Genomic DNA, 13,435 nt, shown 5'->3' on the forward strand with positions numbered 1-13,435 from the left:
AGCATTTAAAAAATAAAAACGTTAATCCTAATTAATATCAAAAGTTTCATTTGAACATGAGGTGTGAAGTTTAAAAAAAAAAAAAAATCTAGAAAGATTCAAAATATATAACTAATGAAATCAATTTGTGCATGTTTAAAATGTAAAAAATTGAAAGGAATGGTCAAAAGAAATTCTTCAAAAGATGTGGACGGTGCCTCCTGATGTATCAATATAGATTATGCGAAAGAGTCTTCTTGATATCTGTATTTTTTTTTTGGACGATTACGATTTATTCTTGGGAAATCTCGAGGAATTATGTGGAGATAATAGATCCATCAATTTATGCCTAATCCAATGCTTTCTTTTCTTTTTCTTTTGGCTACATACAAAAAAAAAAAAAAAAAACTAGTAAGATTTGCATATTAAAGCTCATGAATCACGCGAATGGTATTTGAGTATTGTTGTATATGGTGAAATCTCGTAGTGGCCCCAGTTTTGGGCAAATCTCTCTCACACGACTCTGTTTTGTTTGATTCCTCTCCTCTCTCTCGATTAATTAATAATAATCCACAGCAACAACAACAACAACAGCACAGCCGTCGCGACTCTTCACTCTCAAAGCACTCGTTTTTATTTTTTTCTCGCTGCTCCCCCGACAAAAAAAAAAAAAAAAAAAAAAAGAGCCTTTGTCTTTTGGATCATCTGAGTTTGGTTCTTCTCAATTAGGTCTGAGTCCGACGAGTTTGTGCGTGATCTTCTCTTTCTTAATAATAATTACAGCCAAAAATAAAATTAAAAAAAAAAACTTTTTTATTTTGTTCGAGTTTCAATTGAATCAAGTTTAATGGCATCAGTTGCCGAGAGCTCTTTTCCTCTTCTGTGTCAAATCAAGACTCACCGTCGAGTCACTTCTTCTTCTTCTTCTTCTTCTTCTACGCTGAGGAATTCGGGTCACCTCCGAGTTTCTTACCCTGATGGGTCGCTGTCCTTTCGTGGTCGGAGCTTCGTTCTTGGCCATCGATGGAAGTGTGTGAGGCGCGTTGAGGCTACTAGCAGCTCTGATTCTTCTGAATCTGCCAGTGGAGATGAGCCAGAGGATGCGCTTCAGGCTACCATTGATAAGAGCAAGAAGGTTCTTGCTATGCAAAGGAACCTTCTTCAGCAGGTTTTACTAGATCCATCCTTTTTTACTCTTTTCACCTCTTCAAATTTACATATGATTTTTTGGTTTTATAGTAAAGATACCTTTTTTAGCCTTTTGGCAATGATTCAATGTGAGTATTAGGTCACTCAATTGTTTTCTGGAGATCTTTAGAGTATAAAAGGTCCTTTTTTTTTTTTTTTGTCCAAAACTATGAGCTGTAAGTGAGAATGTGTCAATATAATGATGTTTGTGATGCTTAATTCTATGGAGGCTGTTCTTGAGTAGTAGTTTTAGGATTAGATTTATTGAATTGTTCCTTGACATTAGTAGTGTCTTATGTTCTTTCACTTTATCTATCATGTTACTCTTCAGATTGCTGAAAGGAGGAAGCTGGTCTCATCTATAAAAGAGAGCACACCTAACTTGGATGATGGGAAAGGTTATGGTTCTTCTGTGAATGCAAATGCTGATACTACTATTAAAGAGAAGATGGATGGAGACGCAAACGGTAGTGTCAGCGCAAGCAGTTATGGCAAGTCATCTTTGAACAAAGAACCAGAACCTAAGACTTTATCTCCCAGTAGTACTGAACCCCTGAAGAAAAGCAAACAAAGCTCAGTGCCTGTTAGATCTTCTTCCCCTGTAACCTCTCCTGACAAACCATCCAGTGTAGCCGCTAATGGGAAACTTTGGTCTAGCGTAGTAGCCTCTAGTCTTGATCCTCCTAATAAACCCTCTTCTCCTATTACCTCTTCTGAGAAGACTTCTTATCCCGTAGCTTCTTCTGGAAAGCCGAGTAATTCTCGCGCTGGTGCATTTTGGTCAGACCCACTACCCTCTTACCTGACTAAAGCACCAAGTATAGAGACCGACGAGTACATGGAAGAAAGAGAGGAAAATACACATGTAGAAGCTAGTAGCGAATCTAATGAACCTGGGAAGGACGAAGAGATGCCGCCTCCACTGGCTGGAGCAAATGTCATGAATGTTATATTGGTAGCAGCAGAATGTGCTCCATTTTCAAAAACAGGTACTTTATTTCTATTCTTTTTACCTTTGATCAATTGTGCGGGCTTTGTTTTACTCATGCATAAGTAGTTTTCTCTTGGAGTACACGAACTGAACACTGTAAAATTGTATAGGTGGCCTTGGAGATGTAGCTGGTGCTTTGCCAAAAGCTTTGGCTCGGCGTGGACATAGGGTTATGGTAATATTGATCAAAGAGTGCCTTTTTTGTTGTCATCAAAGCTCTCTGTTTGATCGTGGACATCGAAACTCAAACTAGTTAGTAAATCATCTTCTTTATTTTTCTTCCCTAGGTTGTGGTTCCTCGGTATGCAGAGTATGCTGAAGCCAAAGATTTAGGGGTACGAAAGAGATATAAGGTGGCCGGGCAGGTATAAAAGCTGTTAATGTATCAAGATTGGAATTTTTCTTTCCTTTTCATTTAAATTCCTTAACAAAGAGTAGACGAGGTAGAGAAAACTGAAGTGGAGCACACTTTACTGCAGGATATGGAAGTAATGTACTTCCACGCATATATAGATGGTGTTGATTTTGTTTTCATTGATAGCCCTGTCTTCCGGCATCTGAATAATAACATTTACGCTGGCAACCGACTTGTAAGACTTCTATCTTATTCTCCCTGTTTCTTTACAATTCAGCCTACAAGTACTAAGTTTGGTATATCTGAATACAGGATATCTTGAAGCGAATGGTTTTATTTTGCAAGGCTGCTGTTGAGGTAAACCTCTGCTGTAAGATTTTGAACAGGAGATCGATATTATGCCGCCTTCTTATACCAGTTTCGGTTTCTTGAAAAAAAATTCAGGTTCCGTGGTATGTTCCTTGTGGAGGGGTGTGTTATGGAGATGGAAATTTGGCTTTTATAGCAAATGATTGGCACACTGCGTTGCTACCAGTTTACCTGAAAGCCTATTACCGAGATCACGGAATGATGAAATACACACGATCTGTTCTTGTAATCCATAACATTGCTCATCAGGTTAGTAAATATTTTCATTCCAAGAAGTGACTTATTTCATGCTTATTATATCCAAAGATCTGTGCATAACCATAATGGTGGAAAATTAGGGTCGGGGACCGGTAGATGATTTCTCATGCGTGGATTTACCGGGGCATTACTTGGATACCTTTAAGTTATATGACCCCGTAGGAGGTGAGCACTTCAACATTTTTGCTGCTGGTCTAAAAGCTGCCGATAGAGTTCTCACTGTTAGCCATGGATATTCCTGGGAGGTTAAGACGTTAGAAGGCGGTTGGGGTCTGCATAACATCATTAATGAAAACGACTGGAAGTTTAGAGGAATTGTGAATGGTATAGATACAAAAGAATGGAACCCTGAATTTGATACTCACTTGCACTCTGATGATTATACCAACTATTCCGTGGAGACACTTGGCATTGGTAAACCTCAATGTAAAGCTGCATTACAGAGAGAGCTTGGTTTGCCTATTAGACCTGATGTTCCCCTGATCGGTTTTATTGGAAGATTGGATCACCAGAAAGGTGTTGATTTGATAGCTGAGGCAGTTCCATGGATGATGAGTCAGGATGTTCAGCTGGTTATGTTAGGCACAGGGCGACCGGATCTTGAAGAGGTCCTCAGACAAATGGAGCATCAATACCGAGATAAAGCACGGGGATGGGTTGGGTTCTCGGTTAAGACAGCACACAGAATAACAGCTGGTGCAGACATATTGCTGATGCCTTCGAGATTCGAACCATGCGGTCTAAACCAGCTTTACGCAATGAACTATGGAACCATTCCGGTGGTCCATGCTGTGGGAGGGTTGAGAGACACGGTTCAACAGTTTGACCCGTATAGTGAAACTGGTCTTGGTTGGACATTTGATAGTGCGGAAGCAGGTAAGCTGATACATGCCTTAGGAAACTGTTTGTTGACGTATAGAGAGTATAAACAGAGTTGGGAAGGGCTTCAGAGAAGAGGAATGACACAAGATTTGAGCTGGGATAATGCTGCAGAGAAGTACGAAGAAGTTCTTGTTGCTGCTAAATATCAATGGTGAGTTAATAAATGTTCCTTTTGTTTACTGTCTATAAAGAACCTGTTTTTTGGAAGCTTAGTTGTGTAGATTTGGTGATAAAACTACATTGGAGCTCGGCAAATTCTCGTGCCATTAAGCTCCTTGTGGTCCAAGGACCAAGCTTGTTAATCTTTGTTGCTTCTCTCTCTCTCTCTATAGTAATTCTAAAGTGATACATATATACTTGACACATATATACTTGACAAAGTAGATTGATAATTACATATGGTGAAAACCCTAACTTAAAGAAATCAAGAAGATGGGAATAAAGTTGGAGAGAAAGTTCTAGAAATCTTGTCACCATTGAAGTGAATGTTGTTGAGCTTGTGATGACACCACTTGAGGTGAGAAGATGAGACTAAAGACATGTGTAAAACCCTAGACACGAGCTTTAAATCTATCGTTATGAACCTCACTAACATAAAATGTTCATCTTTCTCAATCTTATCTGCTTCCATGTTAGAAGATTTCTTCTTGAACCAAATTTTCTTCTTGTTCCCTTGTTGGATCTCCTTCAACAAGTGTTCCTTCTTCACAAATTTAAAAAAAAAAACTCTAGAGAAATTGGAAAATTGGAAGTCTTAAATTGTTTATAAAAGTAAATTTACCTTTTGGAGTGAATTTTTAAGGTCAAGAAAGAGCTTAAAGTCTCTAGGATCTTCCAATTCCATAAGAGGAGAATTAGTCAAAGAGATTTTAAGTCTTTCCCAGATCAAAGGTTTCATGATGTCTACTTTCACAAAGTCATAGAAGACTTCAATACATCTCTCTATTGCTTTCAACACTTGCTTGTCCTGACTTCCTTCTTCTGCTTCATGAGGTCCCTCTCTATTATATCCTATTGAACAATTAAAGATAAGAAAATTATGAGTTCAAAACAAAGCTTAGATAATTCTATATGGAAAAAGAATCTAGAATGAAGAGAAATTGACCCCAAAAAGAACTATCATGTGGAAATTATACGAATCTAAAAATGGATGAATCATGCTAACCCTCAACATTTGAAATTTTTTTTTTTTTTTTGAGTTTCGTAAGCACATCTTTTTCTTGGTCAACATGTAGAGTTGACAATTTTTAAGAGTTTAATTGATTAATATTCATTGGTAGATAACTTATCACAAGTCACACAAGTCATCTAAGTAAGATAAGGGGTGTTCTTGTGACTTGTGAGTTGTGTGACTTATCCACCAATTTACGTCGAAAGATTCTGTCGACACATAACCTGTTAGAGACCAAAACTAGACTATTTCTTTAGAAATACAAATTAGTTGTGTGATTTTAATCTATTGATTAGTCGTCGTATCTAAAATGAAATATATTTGGAGTTTTAAAATGTTTCTTAAGGAGTAGAGTGATGAATCTTGATAGTGATTTTAGAATTTAGTCAAGAAGTCTGTTAAAACTCATCTTATGACCACATCTTTATAATTTTATAAGAAAAAGCAAGATTCATAACTAATCGTTGTTGCTAAAAAAAAGTAGAATTTTGTTCCTACGATTCCAACCAACGTAATTAAAAACTATTATATATGAACTCTCAATTTATACTCGATGTAACCCACACACCAAGAAAAGTATTTGAAAATTCTAGGTATATTTAATATATGATATATGTGACTATTAGATAAAGTAAATTACCTGAGAGTCGAGGGACTTGAAAGAAGCTCATCAACTCAAATCTCCTTTGAACAAAGCTCAAGACTCTTTTTCCTTGGCACCTTTCATCTTCCAAAAACCTTTCTAACAAGACCTGAAAGTTTTGGAACTCTCTAGAGATAATGTCATGTAACCCACCAGCGGGTTTCGAACTATCTTTCACTGTAATGTACTGATGCTGAAGAGCTTCCCATGATAAGCAAGACTGAGCAACATAAACTAGCTCAAGGTCCTTCTCTATGCTTTGTTTTAGCCTCTTCTCTGCCGTTTCCCCCCATGAGCGCAAACTACTTGCCGTCATTTGGTTCGAGATCACACCTAGGAATGGTAAAAATGAATATTAACATCAAAATTATGTTATAGTACTGGTTGGTAAACTATAGTATATTAAAAAGACTTTGGTTTCAATTATTGTTAGTCTTTGAGAATGCTGACAAATCGACTGTTGTGTAGGTCCTGAGATTCTAGTTTAGATTAATTCGGTGTCTCCCCCAGTTATAACTTATAAAGACAGTAAAAATGAAAATAGACTTACTTAGTCCATAGGTTCTATCGCGGCTGAGTATGTCATACCATCTCATTCTTTCGCAGTACTTCTTGTATACTTGATCAGTTTCATCATCTTCAACAACTCGATGTGTTTGATTCTCTATCTCAACTGTATCTTGGCACGCTGAATCCAAGCTTGCAATAGATGAAGGCGAGGGATGATCTCTATCGCTAGCTACTAGAGAAGATAGATCATAATTCTCCACGTCTGAGTTTACGATATCTTCTTCTTCTTCACCACTGGTTATAGAATATTCATCTTCTTGATCTAGTGGCATAGTCGTCTGGATTTCTAACTCAAGATTGTTCTCCATGTTTACAGCGTCATCAATGTCATCATCAATGTCTTTTTCCTCTTCCTCCTCGCCCTCCGTATCAAGAAGCTCAACAACACCTTCTTGATCAAATTCGTAGAAAAAATCGTCTTCCTCTTCCTCTTCCTCTTCAAGAAGCTTGCCTTCTCGCAGAGCTAGAAGAACTTTTAATTGAGTATCCACTTGATATTTAAAAGAAAAGCTAAAGGCAGGAATCGGATTATGAATACTTCTAGAAAGTTCCAAGTTATTAAGGGTATTCTTGATCTCTTTCCTAGACTTAATGGTACATGTAGCCTCCCTTCTAACCATAATGACTTGGAGAAAACTAGTAAATAGCTTAGAGAACGTGACCAAGACCGATGAAAAGGCGTTGTATAACGTTTGAAAACATGGGAGAAGCCATAAAAAGAAGAGATAGAGCCATATAAGAAGTTGACAAAGAAACAGAACAACAGGGTGCATGTATAGTTTCAGATAAGACGATCTCAAGAAACCATCTCGAATCACTATGGATTCTATAATTAGCCAACATGTTGAGAGTATAGCCATCAAAACTCACAGAGAGGCAGAGAGAGAGAGAGGAAAAGAAAGGGACTCAAAAGAGTGCCTTTATAAAGTCGAGAAGAAGTAGATGAAGAAGCTGCTGAGAAAGAGCCCTGTTGGAATTTTTATCCCTCAGCATGATTATTAATAAATAAAGTTGGTAAAAGGTCAATTTTATTATCTTGAATGTTCTTTCCTCCTTATTTATTGATTCAAGTTTTGTTTGGTTTTGAAATTTTAAACATGTTGGAAATATTCGGATTTTAACAGAAAAATATCCGTTTTAGTGTTAAACTAAACCTATAAGGCCATGTATTGGCTATAATCTATTTTTTTATTAGAAGAGCCAACTTGACCCTCCATAGTTCTAATTGTTAACCTACGGCAGACAAATGGAACTAGTGACATGATTTTGTAAGTTTTTATCAATCATGATCCACATAGAAAGCTCATCACTTCTCAAGCTCCATCACAGAGCACACATGAAGAACATAACTAACTAACAGACACAAAAACACACATGATGTTCTTCAATGTTAGTAACATCTTTATGTAACCCTGCATAAAAGCTTCAAGTTTCAACCTAACCAGATCATACCTAATACAACATCAATGCCTATTTCCATAGGGCCCTATCTCCAAGGCGAAAGTAAGCAAGCACAAATGAAAAGCAGAGAGTATAACCAAAATGTTCTTCACTATAACCGGTTTCCCACAATATCCTTACAATGCTTGTTCCCATTGTACCTTATTTAAACACAGACTATAACATATTTATCAGTTCTTGTAAAAAAGTGTGTGTATGAGAGTAAAAGCTAACCGAAGAAAAAGAGTAAACGATCAAATCTCATTTCCAAAAGACTGAATGAACCTTGTATAACTTTCTTCTCTGTTTTTCATTTCTTGATCTTCCTCTGCTGCTTCTTTGGTCCCGAAACCACTAATCTCCTTACAGAACAACCACACCTGGCTCTGAAAACCAGGACAGCTCTCCCATTAGGCGGTGCCATCTTCTTGAGCTCGGCTTCCAATTCACGGTGATGGACACGAGGCAGCTGAAACATCCCCCTCTTGGCGGCACTGTTGTTGCTGTTGTTGTTGGAGCTCTTGACGCATTCCTCAGTCTCAAGCTGAATATCAAACTCAACAGCTTTCCTAAGCCCTTTACAATTGGGCTTCCCGCATCTCTGCATAGTACACAAGAGTATAACAAGCCAAGTGGAGAGAGCAGCGCAGAAGATACTCAAAGCTAATGAACCATACACAATAGGGTTCTGCAAAATCTCTTCTTTGACTAAAACAGAGAGATCTGAAAAGAACTCAATAGACTTGAGGGTGATGAGCTTGACGTAAGGGAAGAAGAGGAACCCGCAGGCGGTGATCACGGCGATAAGGATGACGACATCGATCGCAACGGACTGAGATCCGTCGCAGACAGGGAAGTTGGAACAGGTCGGGGACGAAGCGTGGGATTTGCGAGTGGTTCTTGGCGGCTTAGAGGAGGAGTGAAGAGAGTTGGACATGATCAATGTTGTTGTTGGAGATTGGTCGACGGAATTGCAGACCGAGATTGAGCTATGGAAATATACCATCTCACTCACTCGATTCCCTCGAGAGAGATAAGTTAGCAAAAACCAATTCAAATCTTCAAAGTTGGATCCTTTTTTGTTTTCGGTAACAAAACTATTTTGGGATTGGGATTGGGATTGAGATCAGAATCGATCTATGAAACTCGATTTGAATCCCAATTCAAATCAGATCGAGCAAACGAAGAGAGATATATGGAATTCACCTAATCAAACTGAATATTAGAAGAAGAAGAAGCTCCGTTTCGATCAGATCAATCGAGCAAATACAAAAAAAAAAAAAAAATCAGATTTTTTTTTTTAGTTGGTAGAAACTGATGAAACTGGTGAATGAATACCTAAGAAACCGATCCAAAAGAGAGAAAGCTAAATCGAATCGGAAAAAGAAGAACAGAGTTTTTAAAAAGACGAGATTGATGAAGCTACAACAACTAACAACAACAACAACAACAAATTCAACGTCTTGAGAGAAACTGAATCGTCGTCTTCGTCTTCGTCTTCATCGTCATGATGAATTCAAAGTTAATCTTCTTTTTTTGTTTTTGTTTTTGAGGGTCCAAATCTAATCGGAAAGGGGAATCAATTGTATATTCGTAGCCAAGAGTGACTGACACGCGTTTCTTTTTCTAGATAACTCTTTTTTTTTTTTTTTTTTTTTTTTTGTAACACCTCTTCTTATGTCTGATTTCACATGACGTCATCACTATTTCTTTTAAATTTTTTTTTTTTAAAAACGTATTTTTAATAATTTGAGCCCAACCAAACCAAAGCAGAGTAATAATAAAAACCCTAACTTTGATTGTGATTCTCTTCTACCTCGTTAGACAGCCACTTCCCTAAAACCCTAAAAAGCTCACCGCTGTTGTTCATTTTGAGAATCATATCTAAAGAAGAAGAAGAAGATGGGTTCGAATAAGAAGAAAAAGCGAAGCAAAGGTGAAGGATCCGGTGGTGGAGGAGGAGGAGTCGCAGAGGAAGGTAATCAGATGATTAACGACCCAAGGTTCGCGTCGGCGCACACGGATCCTAGATTCCGTAGTATGCCGCGGCGTCAGTCAAAAATCGCTATCGACTCTCGATTCAAGCCTATGTTCTCTGATAAGCGATTTACCACGGCTAATGCTCCCGTCGATAAGCGTGGCAAGCGGAGAAAAGCTGGCAAAGGAAACGATTTGCTTCGTGATTTTTATCGACTTGATGAAGAAGATAATGATGATGCTAAGAAGAAGGAGAAGAAGGAGAAGGAGAAGGAGGAATCTGGGGATGAGAGTGAGAATGAGATGACTGATCTGAAATCTGAGGCGGAATCAGAGGAAGAGAGTGATACTGACAAAAAGCTAAAGCTTGCTCCTTCTTTGGATGAAGAGTCTAATGATGATGCTGAGTCTGATGAGGAAGCTGAGTCTGAAGAGGTATCAGAGGAAGAAGAGGATGATACCGATGAGGACAATGAAGGTATCTATGAAGACGATGGACCAGAAATTCCGGTATAATTGCTCTACTTTTTGATTCATATGTCCTTGTTGGTTCTTGTTCTGGTTTTATAAATAATGAATGATGTTCTCATGTTGAGAATTTGGTGTTGATGATGGTTTCTAGGAAGAGAACATACCGACTATCCCAGAAGAAACTCCCAGACTTGCTATCGTTAACATGGATTGGAAACATGTCTCTGTAAGTGTTCTCCATCCTTGATGTATTGTTTTCAAATTGGCCTTCTTTCGTGTCTGTATCTTTGCTATGGTTATGGAACTAATCTAATGAGTGGGAATGGTTACTAAAGGATTAAGCTTTTTGCTCGATAAATTAGAGCTTGGTTGTTTCTTTCCGTTGTTTAGAGTTTAGATTCCGTTGTTTAGAGTTTAGATTCGGTTGTTTAGAGTTTAGTGTTCTGTAAGTTTTTACAGTTGTGCTTTTGGCTGATATCTTTTATTTGGTACTTAGGCCAAAGACTTGTACGTTGTTTTGAATTCGTTTCTGCCAAAAGATGGGCGCATTTTGTCTGTGGCTGTCTATCCATCTGAGTTTGGGCTTCAGCGAATGAAAGAGGAGGAAATTCACGGGCCGGTAATTGATGGATACAAAAAGAATGAAGATGGCGGTGATGATGATGATGAAGATGAAGAGGAGGAAGATGAGGATGTCATCAACCAGAAGCTACGTGTTTACGAATTAAGTAGATTAAAGTAAGTTCAAAGCTACTCCTGTCTCTAAGGTATATGTGGTGGAGGAAGAGGGACTATTACTGAAACTTGCTAATACACTATTGCTCTCTTTTTCAGGTATTATTTCGCTGTTGCCGAATGTGATTCAAGTGCTACTGCAGATTACTTGTACAAATCATGCGATGGAATTGAGTTTGAGAGATCCTCAAACAAGCTTGACCTTAGATTTATACCTGATTCCATGGAATTCAAACATCCACCTCGTGATATTGCATCTGAGGTGCGTTACCACTACTTCCTTTTACTTGGGATTAGTTTTTGTTTCTTGGTGAATACTTCTGATCTAATAGTTTTCATAAAAATTTAGGCACCTGCTGGTTATGAAGGTTTAGATTTTCAGAGCCGAGCGCTGCAATTGAGCAAAGTTCAACTTTCTTGGGATGATGATGAGCCGCACCGCATTAAGACTTTAAAACAGAATTTCAATTCTGAACAGGTCTGTATATGATTAGGATTAATTGCTTAAAACCACACCGTATTTAAGACGTTTGTTGGTGTTCTGATATAGTTTATACAATTTTCTCAATCATAGTTGGCAGATCTTGAAATGAAGGAATTTTTAGCTTCTGATGAGAGTGAATCTGATGACGAAGACAACGACAGCAATGAAGGTATGAACCGGAAGAAAGTGGAGAAGAGGAAAGATAAGTACCGAGCTTTAATTGAATCTGAAGATGTAGATTCTGATAAAGACGTGGAGGAGGAGAATGACCAGGATATGGAGGTAACATTCAATACAGGGTTAGAAGATCTTAGAAAAGAGATTCTTAAAAAGAAAGACAAGAAGTCAGAATCGGTCTGGGAGTCACATCTGAGGCAGAAGCGCGAAAAGAAGAGGGCCAGGAAGAATAATCAAAACGAAGATGATGATGATGATGATTACATTGATCGAAAGGCAGTGAAAAATGATGATGGTGATGACGATTTTTTTATGGAGGAGCCTCCTCTTAAGAAGAAGAAGAAAGAAGGAAAGACGAATAAGAAGAAGAAGAAGGGTTTAGAGGATGAAGTAGCAGCGGATGAAAGAAGCAGAGCGGAGCTCGAGTTGTTACTAGCTGATGGGAATGCAGGAGAGGGTAATGATCTGAAAGGGTATAATATCAAACGGAAAGGTAAAAGAGGAAAAACTGATATATCAGAAGAGAAGATACCTGCGGCTGATCTTGACGATCCGAGGTTCTCAGCTCTACTCACGTCTCCTGCTTTTGCCCTAGACCCTACGGATCCACAGTTTAAAAGGTAATATTATTGACCGATGAATCCAATTTTGATGGTAATCTTTTGTTGTGAAATGCGCAAGTTTATGAAATTTTGGGGGATTTTATGTTGTTGTTGTTGTAGGAGTGCTACTTATATAAGGCAATTAGCTGCGAAGCGTATGGAAGTTTCGAAAAGCCAAGAGGATGTGAAAGAGACAGCGCCAAAGGAGAAAGAACAAGAGTTGAATTCGATGATGGGGTCTAAGAAAGAGAGACACTCGCTGAATTCTACTGTCAAATCTTTGAAGATGAAGATGATTAACAAGGAATCGGAGAAGAAGCAAGCGGGTAACGCAGTGACTTCCTCGACTTTGGCTCAGCGGATTAAGAAGAAAGCCAAAGATTTATCAAAGAAATAAAAATCTCTTTTGCTTTTGTTTCCTTCAAATCAGTTTTGTTTGTTATAATAATGATGAGATCATCACTCCCTGATATTCTCACTGTATAGAGAATTTCACTCTAGACTATATTCTCAAGTCAGTTAATGGCACCCCCAATTCTGTCTTTAGACCGACAGGAAAATCCCAAATTTTATAGTAAACAATATCTTAACGGAAGAGGATGGCTTTTTTATGTAGGTGGGCCAAAAATGTGTGAAGGCCCTATACATATGGTCCGGGCCGGAACAGGGCCCATTACCAATTGATTTATATATCTAGTGACCGCCGACCTTTCCGCACTTAAAAAAAGAAGAGGAACAAAACAAAAAGAAAAACACAGAAATCCCAAAATCGAAAGAAGAAGATGGCGGATACTCTGCGGCGGATGTTGGAAAGCGGAAAGCTCTAAACTCTCTTAGGTCAACAGTCTCCTATAAAAAGAGAAAACATTTATTGGGATCAACATCTTGACCCGCGGACAATACCCACAGAGCAATATTTTGCATCGAAAACTGTTATTATCTTTCGTATAATTCGTCTTGTTTTCAGTTCGTCATTTTAAGCTTACTAGTTCGCATGTGAACTAACAAACTCTAATTCGACTTGTTTAAGTGACGATCCCACGTTTTCTCCGATTAATAAAGAACTTGCTCGCTCTTTCCCACTAAATCTTATTTGTTTAAACTGTGTAATTCTCCGGTACAAACAGGTACCACCGCCAACTC

The 13,435-nt window shown here is 38.2% G+C and overlaps 4 protein-coding genes across 5 annotated transcripts; 2 read left to right on the forward strand and 2 right to left on the reverse strand.

Moving 5' to 3' along the window:
• Positions 1-241: 241 nt before the first annotated feature.
• Positions 242-4,387, forward strand: LOC104700682 (starch synthase 2, chloroplastic/amyloplastic). The gene is made up of 8 exons (XM_087476970.1): positions 242-1,147; positions 1,499-2,156; positions 2,269-2,333; positions 2,446-2,523; positions 2,638-2,748; positions 2,826-2,870; positions 2,958-3,131; positions 3,221-4,387. The coding sequence occupies exons 1-8, from the start codon at positions 827-829 to the stop codon at positions 4,175-4,177; spliced, it is 2,409 nt and encodes an 802-aa protein (XP_087333096.1). The 5' UTR covers positions 242-826; the 3' UTR covers positions 4,178-4,387.
• On the reverse strand, positions 3,372-7,375 carry LOC104702134 (uncharacterized). The gene is made up of 4 exons (XM_010418302.2): positions 6,387-7,375; positions 5,834-6,169; positions 4,804-5,033; positions 3,372-4,725 (listed from the first exon to the last, which is right to left on the reverse strand). Exons 1-4 carry the CDS (start codon positions 7,264-7,266, stop codon positions 4,447-4,449), a joined length of 1,725 nt encoding a protein of 574 aa, XP_010416604.1. The 5' UTR covers positions 7,267-7,375; the 3' UTR covers positions 3,372-4,446.
• A 565-nt stretch (positions 7,376-7,940) lies between these two features.
• Positions 7,941-9,477, reverse strand: LOC104703658 (uncharacterized). 2 transcript variants are annotated; one of them, XM_019243720.2, is made up of 2 exons: positions 8,524-9,398; positions 7,941-8,447 (listed from the first exon to the last, which is right to left on the reverse strand). In XM_019243720.2, exons 1-2 carry the CDS (start codon positions 8,850-8,852, stop codon positions 8,210-8,212), a joined length of 567 nt encoding a protein of 188 aa, XP_019099265.1. In that variant the 5' UTR covers positions 8,853-9,398; the 3' UTR covers positions 7,941-8,209. The 2 variants fall into 2 exon arrangements, with proteins under 2 accessions (XP_019099265.1, XP_010418364.1); XM_010420062.3 differs by having other exon boundaries at positions 7,941-9,477.
• LOC104707960 (pre-rRNA-processing protein esf1) lies at positions 9,464-12,834 on the forward strand. The gene is made up of 7 exons (XM_010424778.3): positions 9,464-10,333; positions 10,446-10,520; positions 10,791-11,032; positions 11,129-11,291; positions 11,379-11,507; positions 11,604-12,310; positions 12,413-12,834. The coding sequence occupies exons 1-7, from the start codon at positions 9,749-9,751 to the stop codon at positions 12,687-12,689; spliced, it is 2,178 nt and encodes a 725-aa protein (XP_010423080.1). The 5' UTR covers positions 9,464-9,748; the 3' UTR covers positions 12,690-12,834.
• The last annotated feature ends 601 nt before the right edge of the window (positions 12,835-13,435 follow it).

Source organism: Camelina sativa, chromosome 1 (genome assembly GCF_030686135.1).
Source record: "Camelina sativa cultivar CO46 ecotype springtype chromosome 1, ASM3068613v1".
Classification (NCBI taxonomy): Eukaryota; Viridiplantae; Streptophyta; class Magnoliopsida; order Brassicales; family Brassicaceae; genus Camelina; species Camelina sativa.

Coding starts and splice junctions, on each gene's coding strand:
- LOC104700682 (XM_087476970.1), top strand. CDS start 827: ATGGCATCAGTTGCCGAGAGCTCTTTTCCTCTTCTGTGTCAAATCAAG. Junction 2,524..2,637: donor GATATAAGGTGGCCGGGCAG/GTATAAAAGCTG, acceptor ACTTTACTGCAG/GATATGGAAGTAATGTACTT. Junction 2,871..2,957: donor TTTGCAAGGCTGCTGTTGAG/GTAAACCTCTGC, acceptor AAAAAAATTCAG/GTTCCGTGGTATGTTCCTTG.
- LOC104702134 (XM_010418302.2), bottom strand. CDS start 7,266: ATGGCTATACTCTCAACATGTTGGCTAATTATAGAATCCATAGTGATT. Junction 6,170..6,386: donor CGATAGAACCTATGGACTAA/GTAAGTCTATTT, acceptor TACCATTCCTAG/GTGTGATCTCGAACCAAATG. Junction 5,034..5,833: donor TCAAGTCCCTCGACTCTCAG/GTAATTTACTTT, acceptor ATTGTTCAATAG/GATATAATAGAGAGGGACCT.
- LOC104703658 (XM_010420062.3), bottom strand. CDS start 8,852: ATGGTATATTTCCATAGCTCAATCTCGGTCTGCAATTCCGTCGACCAA.
- LOC104707960 (XM_010424778.3), top strand. CDS start 9,749: ATGGGTTCGAATAAGAAGAAAAAGCGAAGCAAAGGTGAAGGATCCGGT. Junction 11,033..11,128: donor TACGAATTAAGTAGATTAAA/GTAAGTTCAAAG, acceptor TCTCTTTTTCAG/GTATTATTTCGCTGTTGCCG. Junction 11,292..11,378: donor CTCGTGATATTGCATCTGAG/GTGCGTTACCAC, acceptor ATAAAAATTTAG/GCACCTGCTGGTTATGAAGG.